The sequence below is a fragment of the Arvicanthis niloticus genome, chromosome 29 (genome assembly GCF_011762505.2).
Source record: "Arvicanthis niloticus isolate mArvNil1 chromosome 29, mArvNil1.pat.X, whole genome shotgun sequence".
Lineage (NCBI taxonomy): Eukaryota > Metazoa > Chordata > Mammalia > Rodentia > Muridae > Arvicanthis > Arvicanthis niloticus.
Window position 1 is genome coordinate 25,668,589 of NC_133437.1, and position 26,697 is coordinate 25,695,285.

The following is a 26,697-nucleotide window of genomic DNA, read 5'->3' on the forward strand; positions in this document are numbered from 1 at the left end:
GCCCCGCCTCGCCCGGCCCCGCCCCAGCCGGCTCGCGCGTTCCCGCTGCACTGCGGCTCCCTACGGATCCCTCCGCGTCAGGACCGCGCAGCTCGCCCGTTCCACGGAGTCCGGCTGATCTGCTGCCGAGCACGCGCGCGCGCGCGCGCGCGCGTCCCCCGCCACGAGGACTACTTTCGGGCTCCGCGCTCTCGGCCCCTTGCATCCGTTCCGCTTTCCTCTCCGGCGGAAGGGCACCGGCTGACGGAGAGTGACGCGTCCCTGTGTGAGCCACGCCGCTATTGGACCCGCCTCGTGGCGGAAATGAGAACGGAACTCCGATTGGTCCGACCTTCCCTGCAATGCGTCAAACTGGGGCGAGCCACCGCGCGGTGTGCGGGGGGGCAGCACGACCTGCGTGGCTCTGTGGAGCCGCGAGGAATAAAGAGGCGAAGACTGAAACAGAGTGGATGTTGGAGATGCAAATTCCTTGTCTCTGTGTCTCGGAAGTAGCAAAAGGGATGGAAAAAGGAGCAGAAGGACTTTCTTCTCTCTCCCCTTGAGCAGATACAAGGTGGTTTAATCCAAAATCGTGGCGACTGGGAGCCGGGCCTGGCTCGGCTCTTCACAGTGGCCGGCTCTTTAAGGTTCCGCTCGTCTCCTGAAGGTTCCATCCTCTACCCGAACAGTTCGCTGGGGTGGGTGAGTGGGTGAAGGCGCTTGCGGGCAAGCTAGATGGTATGAGTTCGATCACCAGGCCTCACGTGGTGGAAGGGAGAACAGACTTTCACAAGTAAATGTCCTCTGACTTCTACATGCACGCTATATAAATAAGTGTAAATAAACAAGCACACATTTAAAACATGCACAACAGCAACACGTGAGAATCTTGATCTCAGGATCTGTACCCAGGACAATCTAATCTCTGGATGCAGAACTTTTTTTCCGTTCATTCATTCATTCATTCATTCATTCAGCATGAATTGCGCACTGCTGTATGCACAGATTTGGTGCTTGGCTGGGCTGGGGATATCACACTTCTCAGTCATTCCCTCATCTAGACAGTGTGATTCACTTCTTATTCTAGGGGTTCCAGGCACAGAAAGGAAAAGAACTGTTATTAAGGATACCTGAGACTAGACTACTGTATTGTATACTACAGTGTAGTATACTGTATATATGCACGCATATATGTATATACACATATATCCATGTATCCATGTATATATAGTACACTCCGTACAATACTGCACAGAATCCTCAGGATGTGGCTGGCATTTCTTCCCTTTTTTTTTTTTTTTTTTTTTTTTTAGACTATAGCCCTGGCTGTCCTGGAACTCCCTCTGTAGACCAGGCTGGCCTCCAACTCAAAGATCTGTCTGCCTCATGCATTCAGAATCAAAGGCATGCACCACCACTCCCAGGCAAGAACTGACATTCCTTACTGTGACAGAGAGAGAGAGAGAGAGAGAGAGAGAGAGAGAGAGAGAGAGAGAGAGGATTAATTCAGCAAGACTAATCATGCTGCCCCATCCAAAACAGGCTGAACCAATGAGAGGCCTCCCCTGGGTTTGGAGCTCCTAGAGTCAGAAGACTTTTTTTTTTTTTTTTGGTGGGAGGGAGTCTGGGAGAATATAGTCTTTCTCTAGATGCCGCCTGGGAACATCTTTTAAATCTGCTCTCATCTCAAGAAAGAAAATGTGTCTAGAGCAGAGGCAGAGAGGACGAAGGAAGGATCTTGTTGACATTGGTTTAAACTGCAACCTGTAATGTGAGAATTATAACACACAAAAGTGGTTCTCAACCTGTGGGTCACAACCCCCATGTGGGTCACAGATCAGATATCTTGCTTATCATATATTTACATAATGATTCATAACAGTAGCAAAGTTACAGGTTTGAACTGGCAATGAAATAATTTTTATTTATTTATTTATTTATTTATTTATTTATTTATATGTATACAGTGTTCTGCCTGTATGTAAGCTTGCAGGCCAGAAGAGGGCACCAGATCCCATTACAGATGGTTGTGAGCCACCATGTGGTTGCTGGAAATTGAACTCAGGACCTCTGGAAGAGCAGTCAGTGCTTTTAACCTCTGAGCCATCTCTCCAGCCCACAATGAAAATAATTTTATGGTTGGGAGTCCCCACAACATGATGGACTGTATTTATATAATTGCAGCATTAGGAAGGTTGAGAACCACAGACTTAGGACATTAAAATATGTTCTCTCTCTCTTTTTTTTAGTCAGGGAATCTTAGTTTGGTTTCCATTTCTGTAATAAAGGCTATGTCCAAAAGCAGCCTGGGGAAGAAAGGGCCTGTTCAGCTTACGGGCTACAGGCCTTCTTGAGGGAAAGCCAAGGCAGGAACCAGGGGCAAGAACTAAAGCAGAGGCCATGGAGGACCCCTGCTTCCTGGCTTGCTCCTTATGGCTTGCTCGGCCTGCCTTCTCCTAACACTTAGAGCCACCTGCCCAGAGGTGGTGCCTGCCTCAGCCTTTCCACATAGATCATCAGTCAAGGAGACTCCCCAATGGTTGTTCACAGAGACTCCCCAATGGTTGTTCACAGGCCAGTCTGATAGGGGAAGTTTCCCAATTGAGGTTCCCTTTTCTCAGACGAATCTAGCTTGTGTTAAGTTGCAACAAAACTAACCTGTACACAGGGTCTTACTGTGTAGCCCAGGCTAGTCTTGATTCTCCTGCCTCAGCTTCTTCAGTGTTGGGATTGCAAACATATACCATTTGTGTACTTTTAAAGGGCTTTTTTTTGACCCGATCTCTTAGTATCCCAGGCTAGCCTCGAACTTACAATGTACCAAAGATGATCTTGGTCCTCTTACCCTGCTGCCTCCACTAAATGTATGCTTAGATTGCAGGTGTGCCACCATCATGCCAGGTTTGATCAATGCTAGGACTGAGCTCACGACCTTCTGCATGCCAGGTCAACTCCAGCTAAGCCCGCATTCAAGCACCGCGCTGAGCTGCCAGTCTTTGAGGGATCCCCGAGGCAGCCCACATTGTATTTCTCTCGGATATTCTGCTCTCCCATCTTCCAAAATAGTTGCTGGATTTTGCTAGCTGCATTGCTGCCCAGGATAAGAGCAACATTTCTGCCTTTCTTTCTTTCCTTCTTTCTTTCTTTCTCTCTTTCTTTCTTTCTTTTTTTTTTTTTTTTGGTTTTTCGAGACAGGGTTTCTTTGTGTAGCCCTGGCTGTCCTGGAACTCACTCTGTAGAACAGGCTGGCCTCGAACTCAGAAATCCGCCTGCCTCTGCCTCCCAAGTGCTGGGATTAAAGGCGTACGCCATCACTGCCCGGCTAAGAGCAACATTTCTGAGTGACCTGCCAGTTAGGTGTGATTGCTTGACTAAATTCTACCAAAGAAGGGAAGTGGAAATTATATGTTCAATTCCAGGGCTATACTTTTAAAAGGGGGTGTGCTAGGTTTTTTTGTTTGTTTTTTGTTTTCGAGACAGGGTTTCTCTGTGTGGCCCTGGCTGTCCTGGAGCTCACTCTGTAGACCAGGCTGGCCTCAGACTCAGAGATCCATCTGCCTCTGCCTCCTGAGTGCTGGAATTAAAGGTGTGCACCACCATACCTGCTTTTGTTTTGTTTTGAGACAAGAGGATTGAAAAACCTAAGGCCATCTGTGCTGTATAAAATGACCCTGTGTCAAAGGGTTTCTTTCTCTTTTCTCTTTGTTTCTTTCTTTCTATGTGTGTGAGTGTTTTGCCTACAGTATGCCTTGACACAACATTCATGCCTGGTACCTGAGGTGGCCAGAAGAGGGCTTTGGATCCCCTGGACCTGGAGTCCAGGAATTGAACCCAAGTCCTCAAGAAGAGCAGCCAGTGCTTTTAACCACTGAGCCATCTCTCCAGCCTCAAGAGAAGTTTCTTTCTTTTTCTTTTTTGAAGACTTATTTATTTATTCTATGCATGTGAATACACTGTCTTCAGACACACCAGAAGAGGGCATCAGATCCCATTACAGATAGTTGTGAGCCACTATGTGGTTGCTGGAAATTGAATTCAGGACCTCTGGAAGAGCAGTCAGTGCTCTCAACTGCTGAGCCATCTCTCCAGCACTCAGGAAGTTTCTTTAAGCAACAGCAGATTATTTCTTTCTTTAAAAGGTTCCTTCCTTCCTTCCTTCCTTTCCTTTGTGTGTACATGTCTGTGTGAGTGCGTGAACACCTGTGTTCCTTGCAGAGCCCAGAAGAGGGAGCCAGTGTCCACTGACTCTGTCTATTCCTTTGACACAGGGTTTCAACCTGAACCCTAGGGCACCTGTTTTACTTGTTTGGTTTTTGTTTTGTTTTTTCACATCTCCAAATCTTGCTATTTTGTTTTATTGTTTGGATTTTGACAGAGTCTCACCCAGACCAGGCTGGCCTTGAATTCACTGTGCAGTCAAACAAAGGCTTGAATGCTTGATCCTGTGTCCACCTCCCAAGTGCTGAGATCACAGGTATCCAAAAAGCGAACCCTAGGCAAGCACTCTACCAGCCAAGGGATGCCCTCAGGCCCCATCTTACCTTTTAATTACAGCCTCCTTAGAGGGTATGATGCAATAGCTCATTGTTTGGATTTTATTTTCCTAATAACTAATGGTATAGACCCCACTTTGTGTGTTGTTTGTTTGTTTGTTTTTCGAGACAGGGTTTCTCTGTGTAGCCCTGGCTGTCCTGGAACTCACTCTGTAGACCAGGCTGGCCTTGAACTCAGAAATCCACCTGCCTCTGCCTCTGCCTCTGCCTCTGCCTCCCAAGTGCTGGGATTAAAGGCGTGTGCCACCACTGCCTGGCCCCACTTTGTATGTATCTTGGACTTATCTGCACACTTTCAGAGAAGGTTGGCTCAAATCTCTTGATCTTTTAGTTTTTAAATTATTTATTTATATTTTATGTGCATTGGTGTTTGGCCTGCACATATGTCTGTGTGAGGGTATCAGATCCCCTGGAAGTGGAGTTACAGACAGTAGCGAGCTGCCATGTGAATGCTGGGAATCGAACCCATGTCCTCTGGAAGACCAGCCAGTGCTCTCAACCACTGAGCCATCCCTCCAGCCCTAGATCATTTTATTTTTTATTCTATTGTTACTCTTTGGATTGTTGAGACAGGATTTCTCCGTGTAGCCCTGCTGTCTCTGCTTCATAAACCAGGCTGGCCTCGAACTCAGAGTGCTGAGGGTAAAGGTGTTCACCACCACTGCTTGGCCATTTTAAAATCAGGCTGTCTTCTTATTGTTGAGTTGTAGTCTTCAAATATTCTGGGCATGGTGGTGCCCACCTTTAATCCCAGCATTCAGGATGCAGAGCCACATGGATCTCTGAGTTCGAGGCTAGCCCGGATTACATAGTGATACCTTGTCTCAGAAAACAAAACAAATTTTAAGGAGACTAAACAGATGGCTAAGTGCATAAGCGTAGATACTGCTTTTTCTGTAAGACCCAAGTTCTGTTCCCAGCACCCACACTGGCACGTGTAACTCTAGCTTTAAAGTAGCCTTCCTGGAACTCCCTGTGTAGCCCAGGCTGGCCTCAAACTCAAAGATCTGTCTGCCTCTGCCTCCTGAGTGCTGGGATTAAAGGCATGTGCCACTACTGCTAGGTTTAATTAGTCAGTGTTTCTATTGCTGCAATAAAACACTGTGACCAAAAAAGCTTTAGGAGGAAAGAACTTATTCCACCTTATAGCTTATTATGACCATAAGCTATCACTGAGGGATGTCAGGGCAGGAAGGACAGGAACCTGAAGGCAGAGGCCACAGAGGACCACTACTTACTACTGGCTTGCTCCTCATGGCCTGCTCAGCCTGCTTTCTTATAGCATCCAGGACCACCAGCCTAGGATGGTCCTGCCTCCAGGGAGCTGGGCCCTCCTGCTCCCTGCTCCTCCTGCTCAATCATCAATCAGGAAAATGCAGCACAGGCTTCTCCACAGACCAGTCTGGTGGGGACATCTTCTCAGTCTCTTTCTAAGTGACCCCAGCTTGTGTCAAGCTGACGTAAAACCAGCCATCACAGGATCCAATGCCTCTGGCCACCTGCAGTCACATGCCATACCTCCTTCACACAGAAATAAAAAAAAAAAAAACAAATAAATACAGTCTTAAAATTCTGTTTTAAATCTGTATGTGTGTTACTGTGTATATTCCATGTGTGTTCTGATGCCAGGGGGCTCAGAGAGGGCATCGGATGCCCTGGAGCTGGAGTTACAGGCAGATAAGATGCCTGATGTCAGTTCTCAGAATGGAATTTGGGTCCTCTGGAAAAACAGCAGATGCTTTTAACCATCACCCTGTTTCTCCAACCACCCATAGATTCTTTTTGCTTGTTTTTAACACAAGGTCTCACTGTAGCCCTGGCTGGCCCAGGCTCATAGAGACTGTCCTTCCTCTGCCTCCCAAGTGTTTGACAATATGTTCTTGCTAGAACATTGCCATTAGAGATATGCAAAGTAGATATATGCAAATTAGCTGTCTTGCAGGGTTCCTCTCCTTTCCTTTCTTGCTTTTTTTCTTCCCATAACTCATGCTGTCCTTGAGCTCATAGCAGTCCTCCTGCCTCAGCCTCCCAAATGCTAGGATTATAGTCATGAGCCACCAATCGCAGCCCTGAGAACACTTCCTGTATTGAGTCAGGCTCACACTTAGCCTACTGCCCATGTTCCTTCCTAAACAGTTGTTAGAGAGGGAGGAAGTATCCTTGTTGGCTGTGTGATCTGCAGTGGTTTCATGGTCATTTCTGAACCTCAGTCTCTTTTTCTGTGAAATGGGCACTGCAATAATTTTTCTTCCAAAAATTAGCAGAAGGATTTAGTGAAGTTGTGTTCTTGGAGCATAGCACATAACAGCTCAGGATCCGATAGCCATGGTCTATCATGGTCGTAGATGTCTGACTGTTGGGTGTTTCTGGCCAACAGATTTGTCTGCGGTGGCCCCTGTAAAGTATATAAGTATATGTGTCACCCTTTGGCTCTGTCTACATGTTTCCTCCACATTAAGTGCTCTGTCAGAGAGACCTGGGTTTCTTTGTTTTGTTTTAAATCTGTATCATATTTATTTATTTATTTACTTTCTTATTGTATTCCACATGTATGGGTGTGTGCCCAGATACATAGCTGTGGACTATGTACTAATCTGGTGCCTTTGGAGAAGTCATCAATCTCCTGGTTATGTGCCATCATATGGATGCTGAGATTTGAACCTGGGTCCCTAGTAGCCAGTGCTCTTAACTGCTGAGGCATTGCTCCGGCTCTGAGACCTGGGTTTATATATGAAAATCCTCACTCCTTTCATTCTTGGCTGTGTGATTTCAGGCAGGAGACTTAATCTCTCTGTTAGGACTGCAGTGAGGATGGATGGAGAACCTGCAGGGCACTGGCAAGGCTGGGAATAGACGTCCAAGAGGTGCCCTGCAGTTCATTCATGTGCCACTAGAGGGATATCTAGTAAACATTCTTACCATCTCTTCTAATTCCTACCATGGTTGATAGAACCCCGACCACCCCCACCTCCACTCCCCAACTGGGTCAAAGGCATAGGCCTTGGGTTCTACTCTGTTTGTGGGGACATAGAACCAATTATCTGATTGGTGAGAGAAAACCCTTCTGATTTGGTGAGAGAAAACTTACAAGCAAGTCTTCCTTTTAACAGCATCAGAAGTAATGGCTATCACCATGGCAACAGATGAAGGCAGCCAGCCAGTTAAAACCATCGGCTTATTCAGGGTGTCGATTGGTTTCAGGATATAGTAACATTTTGTGCTAGAACTTAACAAGACTCCTTTCAACTGTATTTTCAAGAATTTTTGTTTATTTTATTTTGTTCAGATGCTGGGAATTGAACCCAGGACCTGGTACAAGCTCTCCATCACTAAAGCCACACCTCCATGCCTTTACTTTCATTTTTAATTTGTTTGTGTGTGTGTTTGAGACAGGATTTCTCTGTGTAGCCTTGGCTGTCCTGGAACTCGCTCTGTAGACAAAGCTGGCCTCAAACTCAGAGATCCGCCTGCTTCTGCCTTCTGAGCACTGGCTGGGATTAAAGGTGTGTGCTACCACTACCCAGCTTTTATTTCCTCAATAAGTAGTTTTTTCACACCTATCTATCTATCTATCTATCTATCTATCTATTATCTATCTTGTGCATCTATGTGTATAGTCGAAAATAAGTAGAAGTCAGAGGACAATTTACTGGAGTCAGTTCTCTCCATCCATTATGGGTTCCGAGGTTCTAAATGTATGCTATCAGGTATGGCCAGCAAGCTCCACTACTCACTGAGCCATATAGGAGGCTCCCTTCCCATTTTTGAGACGGGCTTTCTACATAGCCTTGGCTGGCCTGGAACTCTCATTGTGTAAAGCAGGCTAACCTCAAACTCAGAGATCAACCTACCTCTGCCTCCTGCGTGCTGAGATTAAAAGGCAGGGACCACCATGCTCAACTTCATTTTTAGTTTTCAGATTACATCCTCAAAAGCGGGCCAGGACGATGGGTGTTGAACTCAGTACATATGTAGGTCAGAAGTTTCTATTCTTTCTGCCTCAACATCTTGAGTGGCTGAGATGACAGGCTCTGGGTCATAGAACCCAATCACATACTTCAATGCCGCCCTCTCTCGATGACTGCTTACCTCTGTTAACCACCAGGTGGCGCTACGGGAACGTTTATGATCACCTTGCTGCCTTCCAAGCTCTAGGTCATTCTGGAGTCTTTGAATGCAATTTGGAACAACATCTAAAACTTGGATATAGGAAACAGGGTGGGCTGTCAGGAATCGGATCAGATTACAAGAAAACTCGGGCTGTGTCATTCATTTTCTGGCCATTTCGTGAGAGGCTACTGGGGAGAGAGTTATGGGGAGGGAGAGAACAGATGTCTCCAGCGCACAGCCAGTAAGACCTGCAGGATAGTGTGGAGGTGAAGGTTCGCACTGAAGTACCTGCAGTGCCGGCTGTCCCCGGGAGGAAACCACAGATACCTAAGTACCCTAATAAATGAGGAGATAAATCTGGGCAAGGCACTTCAAACCTGTCCTGCCAATACTTGGGACACAGAGACAGGAGAATTGCTATAATATTGAAGCCAATCTGGGCTACGTAGTGAGTTCTAACATAGCCTGAGCTACAGAGTGAGACCCTGTGAAAAAACTGAAATGAAACCAACAAATGAAAGAAATAAAGAAAAGAAAAATAAATTGTTAATTTTTATTTTTATTTATTTTTATTTATTTTTTGTTTTTGTGGTACTGGGGATGAAATCCAGGAGCTAATGTATGCTAGGCAAGTGTTCTTCCACTTAACCACACCCAAGCCCCCCACTGGGGGAGTCTAGGCAGGGGCTCTAGCCCTGAGCCACGCCCCCAGACTATCACTGGGGGATTCTAGGCTGGGGCTTTACAGATGAGTTTATTTATGTAAATATGAGGGTAAAGAGATACCAGGAAATTGGCGGTATGTCATTCAGTTGCAGCCAAGACTGACTACCTAAGTTCAATCCCTAGAATTCATGATAGAAGAAGAGAACTATCTCCTGAAAATAATTGTCCTCTGTCCTGCACACACACACACACACACACACACACACACACACACACACACACACTTTTAAAGAGAGGCGAGTCACCTTTGTAGCACATATGCTCATGTACTTGATTACTGACCACCAGATGGCGCTCTGCATTTGGTAGCCATAACCAGGATTTAAATCTACGCCACATTGAGTTAGAGCTTTTGCTAATTTATATAAGACAACAACCTCTATTTTCTTGTTAAAATATAAATCTCGAAGAGCGTTGTGCTCTCATTCTCTCAATCTCACTGAAGGATAGAAAAAAACGTTTTCCTGATTTCATAGAGAAACCCTCAGGTATTTAGTCTCTACAAAATAGAGGTGAGGGTTAACCGCCTTGTCACCATAGCAACAGATAATAGAGACGCAACCAATCAGCATTCAGCCTTGGGGTGGGGGGTAGTTCTTTTTATTCAGAGATGGCAACAGTTTCTAAGAGAATCTCAGATTCTTTTGTTCAAATGATTCTGTCAAGGACAGACTTATATAAACAGTCTTCCGGCCAACTTCAGTATGCAAAATGGTACCCTTCCCCCAAACACCTGCAGGGGAAAGCACACGTCATTCTTGTTTTATGTATTTATTTGTTCGTTTTCTTGTTTAATTATTTACCTTTTCGAGACAGGGTCTCAGGTAACCCCAGCTGGCCTCCAACTCCCTATCCTTCTGCCTCCAAACTCGCGATCCTTCTACTTCCACTTCTGGAGTTCTGAAATGAGAAGCGTGAACCTATACAGCTGGCTCTATAGTTGCTGGAGATCAAACCCAGATTTTTGTGCATGCCAGGCAAGCATCCTGCCAGCAAAGCTACATTCCAGCCCTTGGTTTTGTTTTCATGGCTGAACTGTTAAATGGTGTTAACCTAAGGCTTTGCTTCCTTCTATGACATCCAGAGAGTTCTCTATTGCTATGTTAATAGTGGCCCCTCCAGCTCCTGAAGTACGACCGACCCCAGATGCTCCATAGCTATGTCCATGGCGCTGTACTTTCCCTCTGCAGGTAGACTCGATGGTTTCTGAATCTCAGATAAGCCAGTCAACCCCTCCTTATGTTTGAACAAAATATTAGATAAAATTTGTCCACTCTCCTCTTCCATGATGTTCGTGAGCCTTAGTTGTAGGGCTTCTAGCCATGCCTTGGTGGCACACACCTTTAATCCCAGTACTTGGGAGACAGAGGCAGGTGGATCTCTGAGTTCAAGGCCAGCCTTTTCTTTTCTTTTCTTTCTTTCTTTCTTTCTTTCTTTCTTTCTTTCTTTCTTTCTTTCTTTCTTTCTTTTGTTTTTGGTTTTTTTTTGTTTGTTTGGTTGGTTTTTTTGTTGTTGTTGTTGTTGTTTTTTTTCGAGACAGGGTTTCTCTGTGTAGTCCTGGCTGTCCTGGACTCACTCTGTAGACCAGGAAGGCCAGCCTTTTCTACAGAGCAAGTTCAAGGACAGCCAAAGTTACACAGAGAAATCCTGTCTCCGAAAACCAAACCAAACCAAACCAAACCAAACCAAACCAAACCAAACCAAACCAAACCAAACCAAACCAAAACGGTGTAGGGCTTGCATTGTGTACATACCAATGGGGGTTGAGCTCCCCAGGGTCAGTTCCCAGCATTGTAACAGGTGTGGGGTGCTGTATGGTCTCTGTCAGAAGGCTAATGTGGGGCTGTGAGGTCATTATACATGACAGGGAAGCTGCCTCCGTGACATCTCAGCAATATGGTTGCCTGATAAGACCTGAACATGGACACCAGCTGACAAGCCATCGTAGGGAGAATTTCTTGAGACTCCTGTGCCTGGCAAAAAGAGTTACAGGCAATTAATGAGTGCTGAGGGAGAGAATTAGTCTTCCCCAGGGATGAGCCCCTAATTGATTTTCCAATACTAAACGGCTAGTCCTAAATAAATAAATAAATAAATGGACGGAGCAGTAAAAACAGCATTAGAAGTAAATAAAACCAGAGGTAAGGATAATGACTTCTTTATTCGTGGTCCATCCTGTGGTCCGTGGTCCTTGCAAGCATGCATCTGTTCTGGAAGCTCTGTGTTCCAGCACATGCCTGAAGGGCCATTGGGCTCCAGGGGCAGTGAGAGACCATGTTCCCTGTTGACAAGAGACCTAGGGGTTCAACAATCACAAACCCTCAGTGTCCATGACAAATTATGGTCCCAAGTCCCAGAACATTGGAGCATCCTTTTCCTGTTCTTCCTGGAGACAGTGCCCTATTCTCCTATGCCAATTTATCTTGGGAGGCTGAACAGTGCTGTAGGTTACAGGTTAATCAAACTCTTTGGTTTTTTTCCAAGTTTGTTTTTGCCTTTATGTTTTAAAATTACATTGTGTTTACTTACTGTGTACGAGAGAGGGCAAGCCCCACAGTACACATGTGGAGGTCAGAGGACCATTTCAGGGGGTCAGTTCTCTATTTCCATTTACTGGTGCCTGAGAATCCAACCCAGGTTGCCGGGCTCAGTGCCAAGCACCCTTATCCGCTGAGCCATCACTATCCCAAACCTAACCTCAGAGTTTCACTATGAAGCCTAGACCAGCCTTGAACTCATGACCCTCCTGCCTCAGCTTCCAGAATGTTGGAATTACAGCCACAATCCACTACATTCAGCTTATAAATACCTTGTGGGTTCCAAGCATAGAAACCCAAGAAAAATTATTTAAGAAGAGAAGTGTAAAGGGCTCACATTACCTTAAAGTCCAGGACTGAATTGGATTCAGGAAAGGTTAGTTCTAGGTCCCAGGAAGAGTAGGGCCCTGAGCCTGTCTGTCCCCACACTAATGACAGTAGCTACATAGGGATGAGGAATTTAATTGGTCAGGAGGATTGGTGAAGGAGGGATGACTGAAAGTCATATGGAAGAAAAGGTCAGATGGTTGTGAGCCACCATGTGGTTGCTGGGAATTGAACTCAGGACCTCTGGAAGACCAGTCAGTGCTTTTAATCACTGAGCCATCTCTGCAGCTCCTTGAATCTTTTTAAAATAAAAAAAAAAATTTTTTTTTGAGACAGGGTCTCTCTACATAGTCTTGGCTGTCCTAGAACTCATTATGTACACAAGACTTGCCACTGCCTCCCCAGTGCTGGGATTTTGGGGTGTGCCACCACGCCAGCCTGAGGTCCACCTCCCTAGAGTTGGGGTTACAAGTGTGTAGCATCTGCCCAGCGCAGCTCCATTCAGACACATCTTCCTGCGTGTGCTTTGATAATCTTAGCCCACGTTTGGCATCTTTAAAAGTTTACGTTTATTTGTTTACTGTACGTGTGGGTAGCAGATATGACTCACTCTTGGGGATCAGAGGACAGTGTCTGGAAGCGGTTCTCTCATTCCATTGTCTGGGGTCCAGGGTTTGAACTTAGATCATCAGGTAACACATGTTTTTACCCACTGAGACATCCACCCCACCATCCCTTGGCACACATTTTTTTATTATCCAAATTAAAAAAAAAAAAAAAACTCTATTTACTTATTTATTTATTTTATGTGCATTGGTGTTTTGCCTGAATGTATGTCTGTCTGTCTGTGTGAGGAGATCCCCTGGAACTGGAGTTACTGACAGGTATGAGCTGCCACGTGGTTGCTGGGAATTGAACCTGGGTCCTCTGGAAGAGCAGTCAGTGCTTTTAACTGTTGAGCCATCTCTCCAGCCCCAAAAGCAAAGGGAAAAATGGGGGCAGGGAGTGCACTGGAGAAGTCAAAAGCCTTTGCTGCTTCTCCAAAGGACCCGAGTTAGGTTCCCAGTTCCCATGCTAGGTGGCTCCCAGGAGCCAGGAACTCCAGCTCAGGAGATTAGTGCTCTCTTCTGTCTGTCCTGGGCATTGCATGCTGACACATTTGTTTTGTTTTGTTTCCTCTGTGTGGTCCTGGTTGTTCTAGAACTCTCTCTGTAGACCAGACTGGTGTTGAACTCTAGAGATCAACCCACCTCCACCTCTTGAGTTCTGGGATTAAAGGTGTGCACCACCACCATCACCTCTACCCAGCTTCTATATATATATTTTTAAATGTATATACTTATTTACTTGTGATATTTTGAGTCAGAGTCGTGATATATATAGCTTAGGCTAGTCTCTTGCTTCGGCATCCCTACTGCTTAGAGCATAAGCATGTACTGGCCTCTGGCAGTGATACCCATTCTATACAAATGTGAAAATAAATTATTGGCATTGAAAAAAATGAAGGGTTTCTCAGGGAAAGGGAGGAACAGGATAGAGGAATCAGTCTTAAAAAGAAAAAGAAAAGGAGTATTTTACTGGACACTGTGGGAGCATGCTTTTCAGCCCAGCACTCAGGAAGTGGATACAGAAAGATTAGGGAATTCCAGACTAGCCCAGGTTACACGAGACTCTCAAAACACAAACAAGCAAACAAAAAACGTGTGTGTGTGTGTGCACATATGTGTGTCACTTTAAAGACATGGAGGCAGGCGAGATCAACAGCTTTTTGTTTTAATTCATTTATTTTAATAAAGTTTATTATTGACTAATTGGAAATATTTAAAAAATAAAAATAAGAACAGCTCTTTAAAACCTGTATTCTGTGGGGCACCAAGACTCAGAAGCGAGGTGGTTAAATTGATTTTGTGCTCAGGATGTGCTGATCTGGTTGCCAGGGCAACAGAGCCAGTGGGGCTGAAAAGGCAGCAGAAAGAGGACCAACCTGTGTGCTCTCAGCTCCCACGCAGCTCAGTCATAGCCTGCTGCAAAAAAAACAACCCCGCAATCATTTGCTTATCTGGGGGCGCCAGGGAACATTGTGATGTATTCTCTAAGGCAGTGTGGTCTCTGACTCAGAAAATTCCAGACTTTTCTTTCTCATTTTCTTTTAACTGTCTTGGGAGAGGGTTTTTTTTTAATTATCTATCTATCTATCTATCTATCTATCTATCTATCTATCTATCTATCTATCTATGGTGTGTGTGTCCTTGTGCACAGAATTGTGCCACACTGTGTGTGTGTGTGTACATCAGAGGACACCGGTAGACATCAGTTCTCTCCTTCCATCATGTGTGTCCTGGGAATGGAACCCACTGGGACAAATTACTGAGCCCTGACTTTATATATATTTTTGTATTATTTTAGAGACAGTTTCTCACATAGCCCAGGCTAGCCCCAGGAGTAGTTGAGGACGACCTTAAACTTTTGATCCTCCTGGTATTACTTCTCAGTTACAGGTGTGCACTCTGCCATCTGAACTACATCCTCAGTCTTCTTTTCTTCTGAGGCAGGGTTTCTTTGAGTATCCCTGGCTGTCTTGGAACTCACTCTGTAGACCAGGCTGGCTTCAGACTCAGAGATCTGTTTGTCTCTGCCTCCCAAGTAATGGGATTAAAGGCGTGCGCCACCACTGCCCAACACTAGTCTTTTTTTTTTTTTTTTTTTTTTTTTTTTTTTTTTTTTTTTTTTTTTTAGATTCATTTATTTTATGTGTGTGAATATTTTGCCTGCATGTATGTGGGTATACCACATGTATGCTTGGAGCCCGCAGAGGTCAGAAGAAAGCATCTGATTTCCTAAAACTGGAGTTACAGTTGATCTTGAGCTACCATATGGGTGCTGGAAACCAAATCTGGATCCTCTGCAAGTACAACAAGTGCTCTTAACCCCCGAGCTGCTACCTCTCCAGCCCCTCCGTCAGCGCAGGCATCTTTTTGTTTATTTGTGAATATATATATATATATATATATATATATATATATATATATATAGTCAAGATTTCACTCTGTAGCCCTGGCTGTCCTGGAACTCACAGAGATCCACTCGCCTCTGTCTCCCTACTGTGCTGGGATTAAAGGTGTGTACTCCCATACAGCCTTGTTCCAATGTGTGTTTTCTTTGTGGATAGCTGTGTAGAACAAGCCTATGTGATTGTGCTATCGAGACAACTGCCACTGAGTAGAGGTGCTTGCCCCCAAGCTTGATCTCCTGAGTTCAATTCCCGGGACCCACTTGGAGGAAGGAGAGACACTACCCCTCCGAGTTGTTCTCCAACCTCCATACAAGCTTGTACATCCAGTCCTCACACCCATGCACACACACACACACACACACACACACACGTAATAAAAGAAAAAAAATAGCAAACATGTTTGATTTTTTTTTTTTTTTAATTTTTTAAAGTTTTTTATTTAGTTTATGTATGGGTACACTGTTGCTGTCTTCTGACACACCAGAAGAGGGCATTGGATCCCATTACAGATGGTTGTGAGCCACCATGTGGTTGCTGGGAATTGAACTCAGGACCTCTGGAAGTGTGCTCTTAACCACTAAGCCATCTCTCCAGCCTGATCTTTTTTCAAAAAGCACTTCCATCCTAGTCCTTGGAGGTAGAGCCAGGATCATAGATCAGAGAAAGAAAGAAAGAAAGAAAGAAAGAAAGAAAGAAAGAAAGAAAGAAAGAAAGAAAGAGAGAGAAAAGAAAAAAAGCCAACCAGGCAAGCCATCTCAGGACCTAGGAAGCTGAAGGAAATTGAATTTAAGGCCAGCCTAGGCTACACAGAGATAAGGCTCAAATAAATCATAATTGTTTTAAAATTTTTGATGGTGGCAGCGAAGGCAGCAGCACATGCCCTCAATCTCAGCACTGGGGAGGCAGAGGCAGGTGGATTTCTGAGTTCAAGGCCAGCCTGGTCTACAGAGTGAGTTCCAGGACAGCCAGGGCTACACAGAGAAACCCGATCTCTAAAAATAACACCTCCCCCCCCCAAAAAAAAAAACAACGAAAAAAATGACAGCATAATAAATGATGAAGGCCCTTCAACAAACTTTATGGCTTAAAGTAGATCTTCTTTCTTTCTTCCTTTTTTTTTTTTTTCCCCCGAGACAGGGTTTCTCTGTGTAGCCCTGGCTGTCGGATCTTCTTTCTTTTTTAAAAGAACCTGTCTCTCTCTGTCTCTCTCTCTCTGTCTGTCTCTCTCTCTGTGTCTCTGTGTCTCTCTGTCTCTCTCTCTGTCTCTCTGTCTCTCTCTCTGTCTCTCTGTCTCTCTCTCTGTCTCTCTCTCTGTCTCTCTCTCTGTCTCTCTCTCTCTCTCTCCCTCTCTCTCCCTCTCCCTTGGCTTTTCTGTGCAGCCCTGACTACTGGATTGGCTTCGTAGACCAGGCTGTCCTCGAACTCAGTCACACAGATTCACCTGCCTCTGCAGTGCTAGGATTAAATCCATAAGCCGCCATGCCAGGCTTACTTGCCATCTCTTATCCCCCTTCTCATTCTTACAGAACTTACTCCTTTCCAGTTAGTCCCCCTCCTACTCATTTGGTTTTTGTTGTGGTTGTTGTTTTGTTCTGTGTGCTTGCGTGTGTGTGAGTGCGCGCGCTTGCATGCGCATGTTCAGGGTTTGAGCACATAGCCACAGCTGCTATGGTTTTTGAGTGCATGGCCCGCCACAGTCAGAAGTCTGGTGCTCCTCCCCGTGCTCAGCTTCTACGTTTTCACACCCCGTCCCTCCTTGTGTGCCTTTCCCTGGGCCTGCCTGGGAGGGGACAATTTCTTGTGAGGCTTCGCAAATCTCATTCATGTGCCACTCCACAGCCCGCCTACCTACTTCTTCCTCGTCAGCTGCAATATCAAATACCACGCAGGCTCTGGAATATCCCACTGAACACTGCGAAGAGATCGGCAGTGCTAGTGTTTTTGTTTTAGAATTCCTACTCAGCCATAATTTTGGCATGTTCTCTCCCTCCCCTTCTCCTCCCCTCTTCCCTGCCCCAATGTAACTGTGTGTGTGTGTGTGTGTGTTTTCGCGTGCGCGCGCGTGTAAGTCAAAGGTTGGTGTCAGGTACCTTCCACAAATCGCTTTCCACTTTTAAAAATAAAATCTTTTAAGAAAATCATAACGTGGGCTGGTGAGATGGCTCAGCGGTTAAGAGCACTGACTGCTCTTCCTGAGGTCATGAGTTCAAATCCCAGCAACCACATGATGGCTCACAACCATCTGTAATGAGATCTGATGCCCTCTTATGGGGTGTCTGAAGACAGCGACAGTGTACTTACATATAATAAATAAATAAATAAATAAATAAATTGTTTTAAAAAAAGAAAATCATAACGTTTATTCGTGCACATATGTTTGTGTGTGGGCCACACCATGAGTGAAGAGGGAAGAGGACGGCTTGCAGGAGTTGGTTCTCTCCTTTTATAACGTGGCTTCAGGTATCGAACACAGGTCCTCGAGCTTGGCAGCAAGCCTCATTACCCACTGAACCAACTCACTGGCCCTCTATCTTGCTTTTTGCTGCAAGGTCTTCCATTGAAGCTGGAGTTCACCGATTCAGGTTGTCTGGCTCAGAGTGCTGAGGGGATCCTGGTATCTCTGCTTCCTCCGCACTGAGACTACAAGTGCCCACAGCTCGGCTGAGCCTTTATGTAGGTGCTGTGGGACCAAAGTCAGTTCCTTATGCTTATGTGGTAAGTACCGTTTTGACTAACTCATCTTTCCAGCAACCTACCTCCTTTTTACAGTCTGAGACTCACATAGCTCAGGCTGGACCGGCTCTTGTATGTAGTGAAAGCTGTTCTTGAATTCCTGATTCTCATTCCTCCATCGCCTGCCATGACAGGGTGGCAGGTGCTAGCATGCCAGGCCTGTGGCCTCATACACAGCTTCTTTCTTTCCCTTCTTCAAACACAGGAATTAGAGAAGAATCTCATAAAACATTTTATATGTTCTTTTCTCTCAGCTGTTTCCATGGGAACCTTGGAGGCTGCAGCTTGGCCAGTCATAGGTCCTTCCTAAATCCAGAGAGGTTATGACTGCAGAGGAAGTCCCGAGGGAAAGGCTGGAAAGCACACTTGTGGGGCCCTGGACGCTCCTGGCTGGTCCTCACTTACACTTCTGCTTAGGGAAGCAAGGTTCTAGTCCACCCTTATCTGATGTCCTGGATGGTTTGCCCCGAAAGAGCCTCTGCTCTTCAGTACCACATCCTACCTTCTAGGAGTTTTCTAATTCTCTATGCAAACAAGAAAAAACAAAAAAGCAAAACAAAACCCCAGGCTTAGGGGTACGCATTAGTATTCCTGGCATGCCCAGTATGCCTAGGCAAGGAGATTGGCTCAGGAGTTCAAGGATAGCCTGGGCTACCTACCTTAAACAGAACAATAAAATATAAAATTGCAAAGGCTTAGGCTGGATGTAGCTTTGCTTTGCATATCTGGGATCTTAGCTCTGGGGACGCAGAGGCAGGAGAATTCCAGGCCAGCCAGAACATGTAATAAGACTTTATGTAGCCTACCCCCACCCCCAGATTTCAAGCTAGTATATGCAGATTGTCAGACGTATATCACTAAGTGAGCAATAAGTTGTACACTTCGTATTTTTATTAAAATGTTATTACATGTATTTATTTAATTATGTCCTTTGGTTTGTATGTGTCTGGGGTACACGTGTACCTAGCCTGTGAGTGAGGGTCAGAAGACAACGTCCAACCATGATGATGACTTATGATTCTCTTCTACTCTGTGGGTCCAGGGATGGAACTCAGGTCACCAGGCTTGTTTACAAATGCTGTGACCTGCTGTGGCATCTTGAAGGCTCTCTCTCTCTCTCTCTCTCTCTTTTTTTTAAATTACGAAGTTTAAATTTTATTTACTACTATTGTTAGTGTGAGTCCATGAATATTCATGAGACATGAGCAGTTGCTTTATGTATGTGTGGGTTAGAGGAAAGCTCGAAACAACAAAAAACTTACCCAGGAATTGAACCCGGGTCCTCAGGTATGGCAGCAGGCTCCTCTACCTGCTGAGCCATTTCCTGTACCCCCAGTCATATACAGAGATGGGTTAGTTCATTATATGATATTCATTTCCATGTGAGCTTTACCCACAGCTGTCCACAGCAGATGTAAAAAAGCACATGCTTTAGGCGTCTCATCTTGTCCTGTGGGTCCAAATCATTCCAGTGCCTCCATGTTCACACACACAGATATCCCTAACAATTTCCTCAGAATGAATTCCTGGAAGCCATCTGTGTCTGCTGAACCCTTGTCTGTTCCAAAGAGACTCGTTATGAACAATAGAACGAGCAATGGCTCATCCGTGGCTTTGTGTAATGACACGTGCACACGACTACAGTCTACAGCCAGGTGTTGTGGCTTCCTTTATGGGAACCCAGCAATAGTTGGTTGAGATAGAATAGTTGAAAGTTCAAGCACAGCCTGGGCTACAGAGTGAAAGCACGTCTCAAGACAAATGGACAAACCTCAAACTAGGGACAGCAAGGTCACATAACAGGGAAGCCTGCAGATGAGAGCTTAATCCTTGGTACCACATGGCAGGAGGAGAGAACGGACCAGGTTGTCTTTTGAACTCTACACATGTGCCGTGGTACATGGGCATGCACACGCACACATACGCACACAAACAGGCATGTGTACACACATGCACACACACAAACACGGGCATTCGAGTGCACACACACTCACACATGTATGCACAATGAAAGAAACCTAAAAAAAAATTTTTTTTTTTTGAACCCACGGCGATCTGGAGACAATGGGAGCTTTGGAGGTACATAAGATCTATTTGGAAAATTCACTTCTGCTTTGTATTAATGATGACAACTGTAAAATGTCACGTCATGCAGGCATTTTGCATTTGAGGCTAGTATGGTGTTTCTGTCTGAGGGGCATCCATTTTAGGATCACAAAGATGAGCGAAGAGCAGGGAAAACTGAGAGCAGGTAAACGGTTTGTGCAGTGCCCGGTTGCCATGGGAACTGTGCCATCAACCTTTTTTTTTTTTTTTAAACTGGCAAAGCAAATAACAAAACCAGAGGATAGTGGGAACCCAAGGTGGTTTTGTTCTGTTAGTTTCTCTATTATTTAACAGGTGCTTATGTAACGTCAAACATCGATAGACAGTACATGCAGCCATTGTTCAAGGAGAAGCAACTGTAAGCTGGTTTCTTCCCCACACTCTCATGGGTCAGGGTCTCCAGGAGAACCCTTAGAAAAAGAAACAATGGCTGTCACCATTTCACAGAGAAGCAAACAGGTCAGGGAAAGTTCTAGAAGATTCTCAAAGTTGCAGCTAGGAAAGCAGTAAGAATAGAGTATAAATCCAGCAGATAGTCTCTTTGACCCCAGAGAGTGAGGGACAGGCAGCTCAAGGGTCTTTACAGCAATGGACCATGGAAATGACCTCCTAAGAGTTGTCCTCTGACTTCCATACATATGTCATGGCTCAGGCATGCCCCCCTCCACATGCATTGTACATATGTACATACACACACACACACACACACACACGCATGTGTGCACTAATCATAAATAAAATTAAAAATTAAAGATAAAGAATTTGGAATATCTGGGTACAGAGGTTCACTCATGATCCCAGCATTCTGAGTCAGGAGGATTGCCAGGAGCTTGAGGCTAGCCTTGGCTACATAGATATCAATCTTGTTCCAAAAACCAAACCCCAAAAGGATCCAGGTGTGCTAGCATACAATTTTAATCCCAGCATTCAGGAGGCAGAGAGGTAGAGGCAGAGGCAGAGGCAGAGAGAGGCAGAGAGAGGCAGAGAGAGGCAGAGAGGCAGAGGAGGCAGAGGAAGCAGAGGAGGCAGAGGCTGAGGCAGAGGCAGAGACAGAGGGGCAGAGGCAGAGGGGCAGAGGCAGAGGGGCAGAGGCAGAGGGGCAGAGGGGCAGAGGGGTAGAAACAGAGGCAGAGTCAGAGACAGACAGATCTCTATGAGTTTTGGCTAACCTGGGCTACACAGTTCCAGGCCAACCTGGGCTACAAAGTGAGATCCTGTTTCAGAAACAGAATGTAGGAACATCCATGAGAGAAGCTGATCTCCCTCCGTGAGTCTGGTACCCACTTACTGAGTCCCACACACCCTAAATGATACCCTACCTCAGCTCATAAAGGACAGTTGACCCGGGCATCTCTGCTTGATATTGAGACCTCTATACTGTAAAACATAGAGCCTGTGTGAGGTCACACCTCCAAAGGACAGTTTGATTTGGGGCTTTATAAATCAGAGGTCTATCTGTCCTGCGGGAGTGAGGATGTAGTTCGGTTGGTAGAGTGCTTACGCAGCATGCACAGGAAACCCTGGTCTCGAGCCCCAGAAATGTATTAATAAAACAACGCCGGCTAGACATCACTCAGGCCTGTAATCACAGTACTTGTGAGGAGGGCGGAAGCAGGAGAATCAGAAGTTCAAGGTCATCCTTGGCTACTTGGCAAGTTCAAGGTTATCCTGTTCTACAGACCACCTTGCCTCAAAAAACAAAACCAAAATAAATGACCCTGGTGGAAGTCTCTATTCTTTCAAAGGCGGTCTCTATCCCTTGAAACGAGACGGATCTCTTTCAGAGGTTCTCCTTCTTGGCTCACTAGTCTCCAAGCCCTCCTTCCCACCTGGCCCTTTAAGAGCAGCTGCTGCGACCGTACTCAGACAGACCCCAGCTGCTGCCTGCAGTGTTGCTATGGAGACGGGAACTAGCAGGAGGGGGCGGGAGGTGACTGGGTCCGCGCAGGCGCAGACAGAGGCTGCCGTTCCGCAGCGGCCCCGCGTCTAGACCAAGGTACGCGGTTCACTCCAGACTCCGCGGGAGCACAGGCGAGCCGCTGCTCCCACCTACCCCCAAGCCCACCAGGTGCGTTGATCGTCGCCCTCCTGTAACCCATCAGCCGTGTCCAGTCACCTAGGTTGTCAGGGACAAAGAGAAGGGAGGACAACCCGAGCCAGCCCGAAGAACGTACACGTAAGCCCCCTGCGGACCCTCGGATTGCCCCGGGGGAAGACCTTTGCGTCCGGCTAGCTAGCAGGTAGCTATAGCCCAGAGCCCCAAACCCGGAGTCTGGACTCTAACCCTGAGGGTGGCCTTTGAGAGTGGGATTGACCTAGCCAGTGTTCAGCAGCCCACCCCTTTCTAGGGCTCCCTCCCGCCTAAGATTAGCCTCTGCTGGGCAGCGGCCATGACTATGAACCTTCTGCAAGATTGGTGTAAGGAGCTGGAAGTGGAGGTGCACCGGGCCCTCCTGATCACGGGCATCCCTGAGCGTCTGCAGCAGGCGGACATCGAAGCTACTCTGAGGCCGAACTTGCAGCCCCTGGGCAACTACAGGCTTCGGACTGTGAGATCTGTGACCAAGGAGAAGGCTCAGGCTGCCCTTGTAGAATTTGGGGCAGACTTCGATCACTCTGCCATTCCTATCCACATTAGGGGAGAGAATGGGATCTGGAAAATCCTGAGTAAGGACCGAGGGCAAGATGCGAGGGTCCTTAGGCAGATGAGGCGCCTGTTGCTGGATGAAAGGCCTATGGATGACTTCAGAGAAATAGCCATCCCTCTGGTATTGGAGGCCCAGGCCCAGGCCAAGGGATTAGGGAAGGAGGCCAAGAAGTCTGGCTCCTCTGAAGGGGCAGCTAGGAGCGGCCGTCGGGGCCGTCGGGGAGGCAAGCGCCGATCCAGAAGCCACAAGTTGACAGCTCAGAAGGGCCAGAAGAGGAGCCGGGGAGGGCGCCGAGCCAGGAGTGAGTCGGAAGACTCTTCTGATGACAGCTTGGGTATCGTCATTGAGGAGATCTACGCAGAGGACCTGAGCGTAGATGAAGACCAGAGGGCCCTGTACGCCACGCTCCAAGCAGCTGCCAAAGAGCTCACTAAGAAGTGGGCCTTTCGGGGTGACCAGGACGAAGGAAATGGCCCCCGAGAGTTTTTGGCACTTGTCACTGTCACCGACAAAGCTAAGAAGGAAGAGATAGAGAAAGATCTTCCTGGGACAGAGTCTATCTGCTTAAACATCAAAGACGAAAAGAGCGGGGTCCCTGATTTAGTTGCGCTACTGGCAGTGAGAGATACCCCCGCAGTGGAGGTAGATACGGAGGTGGAGGATGATGACGACGAAGATGACGAAGATGACGATGATGATGAAGAAGATGATGACGACGAAGATGACGACGATGATGATTCCGACAGCGAGTCTCTGGAAAATGGAGAGCAAGGAAAGGAAGTAATGGATAGCCCCGAGTTCGTGGCTATCGTTGCTTATACAGACCCTGCTGATCCCTCTGCCAGAGAGGAAATGCTGAAAATCGCTTCTGTGATTGAGACCCTTGGCTGGGGCGATAAGAAAGACAAAAAAGATGTCCTTCCTCAAGTCCTGTCCGTCATGGCCAAGGACACCTCTGGGCCCAGGGTGAAAGTAGAGGAGGCAGGCCGCCAGGTGGACGCCATGGTCCTGAGGAAGGCAGAGGAAGACGGAAATCTTCTGGAATGTATTTCTACGTTGGCAGAAGCAGAGAACTGCCCCAAGGGAAAGAAGTCTGGGCTAGGTCTCCTCAGAGGCTGGACCGCTGAGGGCCACCAGGGTGGCCTCTTGGAGCTCGTGGCACTCCTGGCTGCGCAAGATATGGTGGAATCCGTGAGAGAGGAAGAAGCCAGCAGGTGGGGCAGTGGTGGAAGTGGCCGGAAGTGTGATCACAGCCAAGGTGGTTTATCCGAGGTCCTGGCTTTCCTGGCCTCCCAGGAGAATCTGGAATCCAACGAGGAATCGGATGAGGATTCAGACACAGAATCAGAAGGAGATTCCGAGGACACTGACAGCGAAGAGTCAGAACCTGGTGACAGCGTGTCCAAAAAGCCGCGCGCCAAGAGAGCGCGCACCGGCTCCAAAGGCCTTCCACCGGCCGGCGCCACCGCGGTCTCCACCGCGTCCCGGGCACGCAAAACCCGCAGGGGTGGCCGCGGTCGTGGCCGAGCTGTCACCCCAGAGAAGAAAGCAGGAAGTGGGGCTTCAACCGAGGACCATGCGGGGAACAACAACAAGAAGAAGAAGGGATCCGCAGGCGCCGGGGCCCGTGCCAGGGCTGGCGAGGCCAAGGGACAGCCAGCTGCTGTTCCCAAGTCTACCCGCGGAAAGAAAGCACGCAGGGGCCCAAGGCGGGCGCCCAAATGCCGTTAGTGCTGCAGATGTCACTACGAGCTCTGTGTGTGGACTTCCCTCCCCCTCCTTCCCTCCTATTCTCTCTCCTCCTTGCAGCCCCCCTCTCGCTTAACCGTGTGCATTTGCTTTGTGCTCTGCCGCGTCCCTGCCTGGCAAGGGTCGGTGCCCAGCTTTCCCTCTCAGTTCCATGAACAGATGGCATGAGCGATCATTATGGCTACAGCCTAGATACGACAAGGAAAAAGAGACAAGACACTCAGATGCAGTGGCCGGTGGGTGCGGAGGAGAAATGGGCCTGACGACACCGAGGGGCTCTGCTCTACCTCTGGAGCCTCCCCCTGCCCCCCCCCCCCCCGTATGAGTGCGTGTGGGTGCCTGGCACTCCTGCCTGCCCATCCTTCCAGTCACCTGTTTCTGGCCGAGCAGCTGGAATTTATTGTGAGCCACCTTTGGCCCTGACTGGGCCTTAGGGAGAAGCAAGAGTGTTGGACACTATGGGCATTAGGGAAGCTTGGAAGGGTTAAGGGCCGTGTGTGTGTGTGTGTGTGTGTGCGTGCTCGCTTGCGTGTGTGTTTTGAGGGAAAGGTATTCCATAAATGAAAGTCTGAAGGGGCTGGAAGCTGGAGGAGGAGGAATAAAAAATGGGAGGGGAGAAGGGGCGGGGCTGAGGGAGGAGGGAGAAAAGGGGAAGGGGAGGAGGAAGAGGGATAGAAGGCTGAGAAGGCGTTTGCATCAGTTCACCCTCCTGAGGCTCTACAGGTGGGAAACAGGGGAAGCCAAACCTACCCCAGCAACCCTTGTTCACAGGTTGTTCACCAGCCCTTGTTCACAGGTAATACCCTGCCAATATGTTCTGATTTGAAAAACTTACATGAAATCCAGATTTCTGGTTTTCTGGGCAAGCCCTGCCCCTCCTACTGAGGCTCCCCAGCTGTCACTGGCCAGTCCTCAGCTGTTTGCCCTTGTAACTCTTGACTTCATATAACAATGGAGTCCCTTGTTCACCCCCCCTCCCTTGTGTGCAGTAAATACCCCAGATCCCCTTAAAGGGTCAACTGTCCGTATCGTAGGAAACAGTTGCTGTGCCCCACCCTGGCATCATCGGTCCCCCAGTAAGCCTGGCTGATGCTGGCCACGCTCCAACCCTCAGCTGTCCCCCAGAACAGCCGCTTCAGCTGTGTGTTTTCCGGTAGTGCTCCGTGCCAGAAGCCCTAGCTGCCCAGTTCTAACGTGTTTTGATGTGTAGATCATGCTTTGCCCTGCACAGCACTTTGCATCCTCTTGTTCCCGTGTGCGTGTGTGTGTGTGTGTGTGTGTGTGTGTGCGCACGCGTGTATGTTCAACTTTCTATCCCCAGGAAGTGACCAGTTCGTGGTACCTGGATCCTCTAGGATGTAACAGAAGTTCTGACCAGCCTCATACCCAGACTCCTTGGTGGGGACATACAGAAACTGCAAAGGCCGTGGGTACCTCTTTGTAACCAGAGGGAGCCCCTCTCCTTGCTTCCCAGGACCAGCGATGATGAGGGGACAGATGGAGAAGCAGACCAGTGGGGTCTGTGGGCTGGAGAGGAAACCCCTTCATGTAGGCTGATGGACATGGGGTCTGGTGGCTGGGGAGGGCACCACATGTCACTTCCCCTTGCATAGTTATAGGTACCTGTCCTTGTGTGCTGTGTGACCCCGGGGTCCTCAAATGAAGCAATGAAGCATCTTAGTTGTTGTTTTTTCTCTGTGGTGTGACAATGGTGTGAGTGCGTACCAGGTTGAGGGGCATGCCTTGCTGTCGTGGCTGACACACATCCCTGGCTCCTATTCCTGGGACCCTATTGTCCTTCCACACTCCAATTCAGCCCTGGGCATTGCCACTTGTATTGTGACCTACAGCCCCCCCCCCCCGACCCTGCTATAGCCCCTAGTTAACCTCACAGTCCCTTTCCCCAAGCCTCACCCCAGCTTGGGTTTTTAGCCTGGTCTGTGTGTCACTACCAGGAATGCCAGCATGACAGTCTAGGGGGTTGTCTTAGCAGCCACATCTGACACTTGGTAGTGTCACTTCTCTCTCCATACCCTGGAAGAGTTTGCTATGGCAACACAACTCCAAGCCAAACATCTTACAGTGATCTGGAGCCCCTTGATCCAACAATGTCACCACTGGCCACCTAGAGGCAATTCAGTTTACATGGAATGCAAATGAAATAAAGCTATACATTGTTATTGATTCTGAAGTCCCATCTGCACGTGCTTCACGTG

The 26,697-nt window shown here is 47.4% G+C and overlaps 1 protein-coding gene across 1 annotated transcript; it reads left to right on the forward strand.

Moving 5' to 3' along the window:
• The first annotated feature begins 22,033 nt into the window (after positions 1-22,033).
• On the forward strand, positions 22,034-26,161 carry Pnma8b (PNMA family member 8B). The gene has a single exon (XM_076927378.1). The coding sequence runs from the start codon at positions 22,475-22,477 to the stop codon at positions 24,461-24,463; it is 1,989 nt and encodes a 662-aa protein (XP_076783493.1). The 5' UTR covers positions 22,034-22,474; the 3' UTR covers positions 24,464-26,161.
• The last annotated feature ends 536 nt before the right edge of the window (positions 26,162-26,697 follow it).

Excerpts from the sequence above, each read along its gene's own strand:
- Pnma8b (XM_076927378.1), top strand. The coding sequence starts at position 22,475 with ATGACTATGAACCTTCTGCAAGATTGGTGTAAGGAGCTGGAAGTGGAG.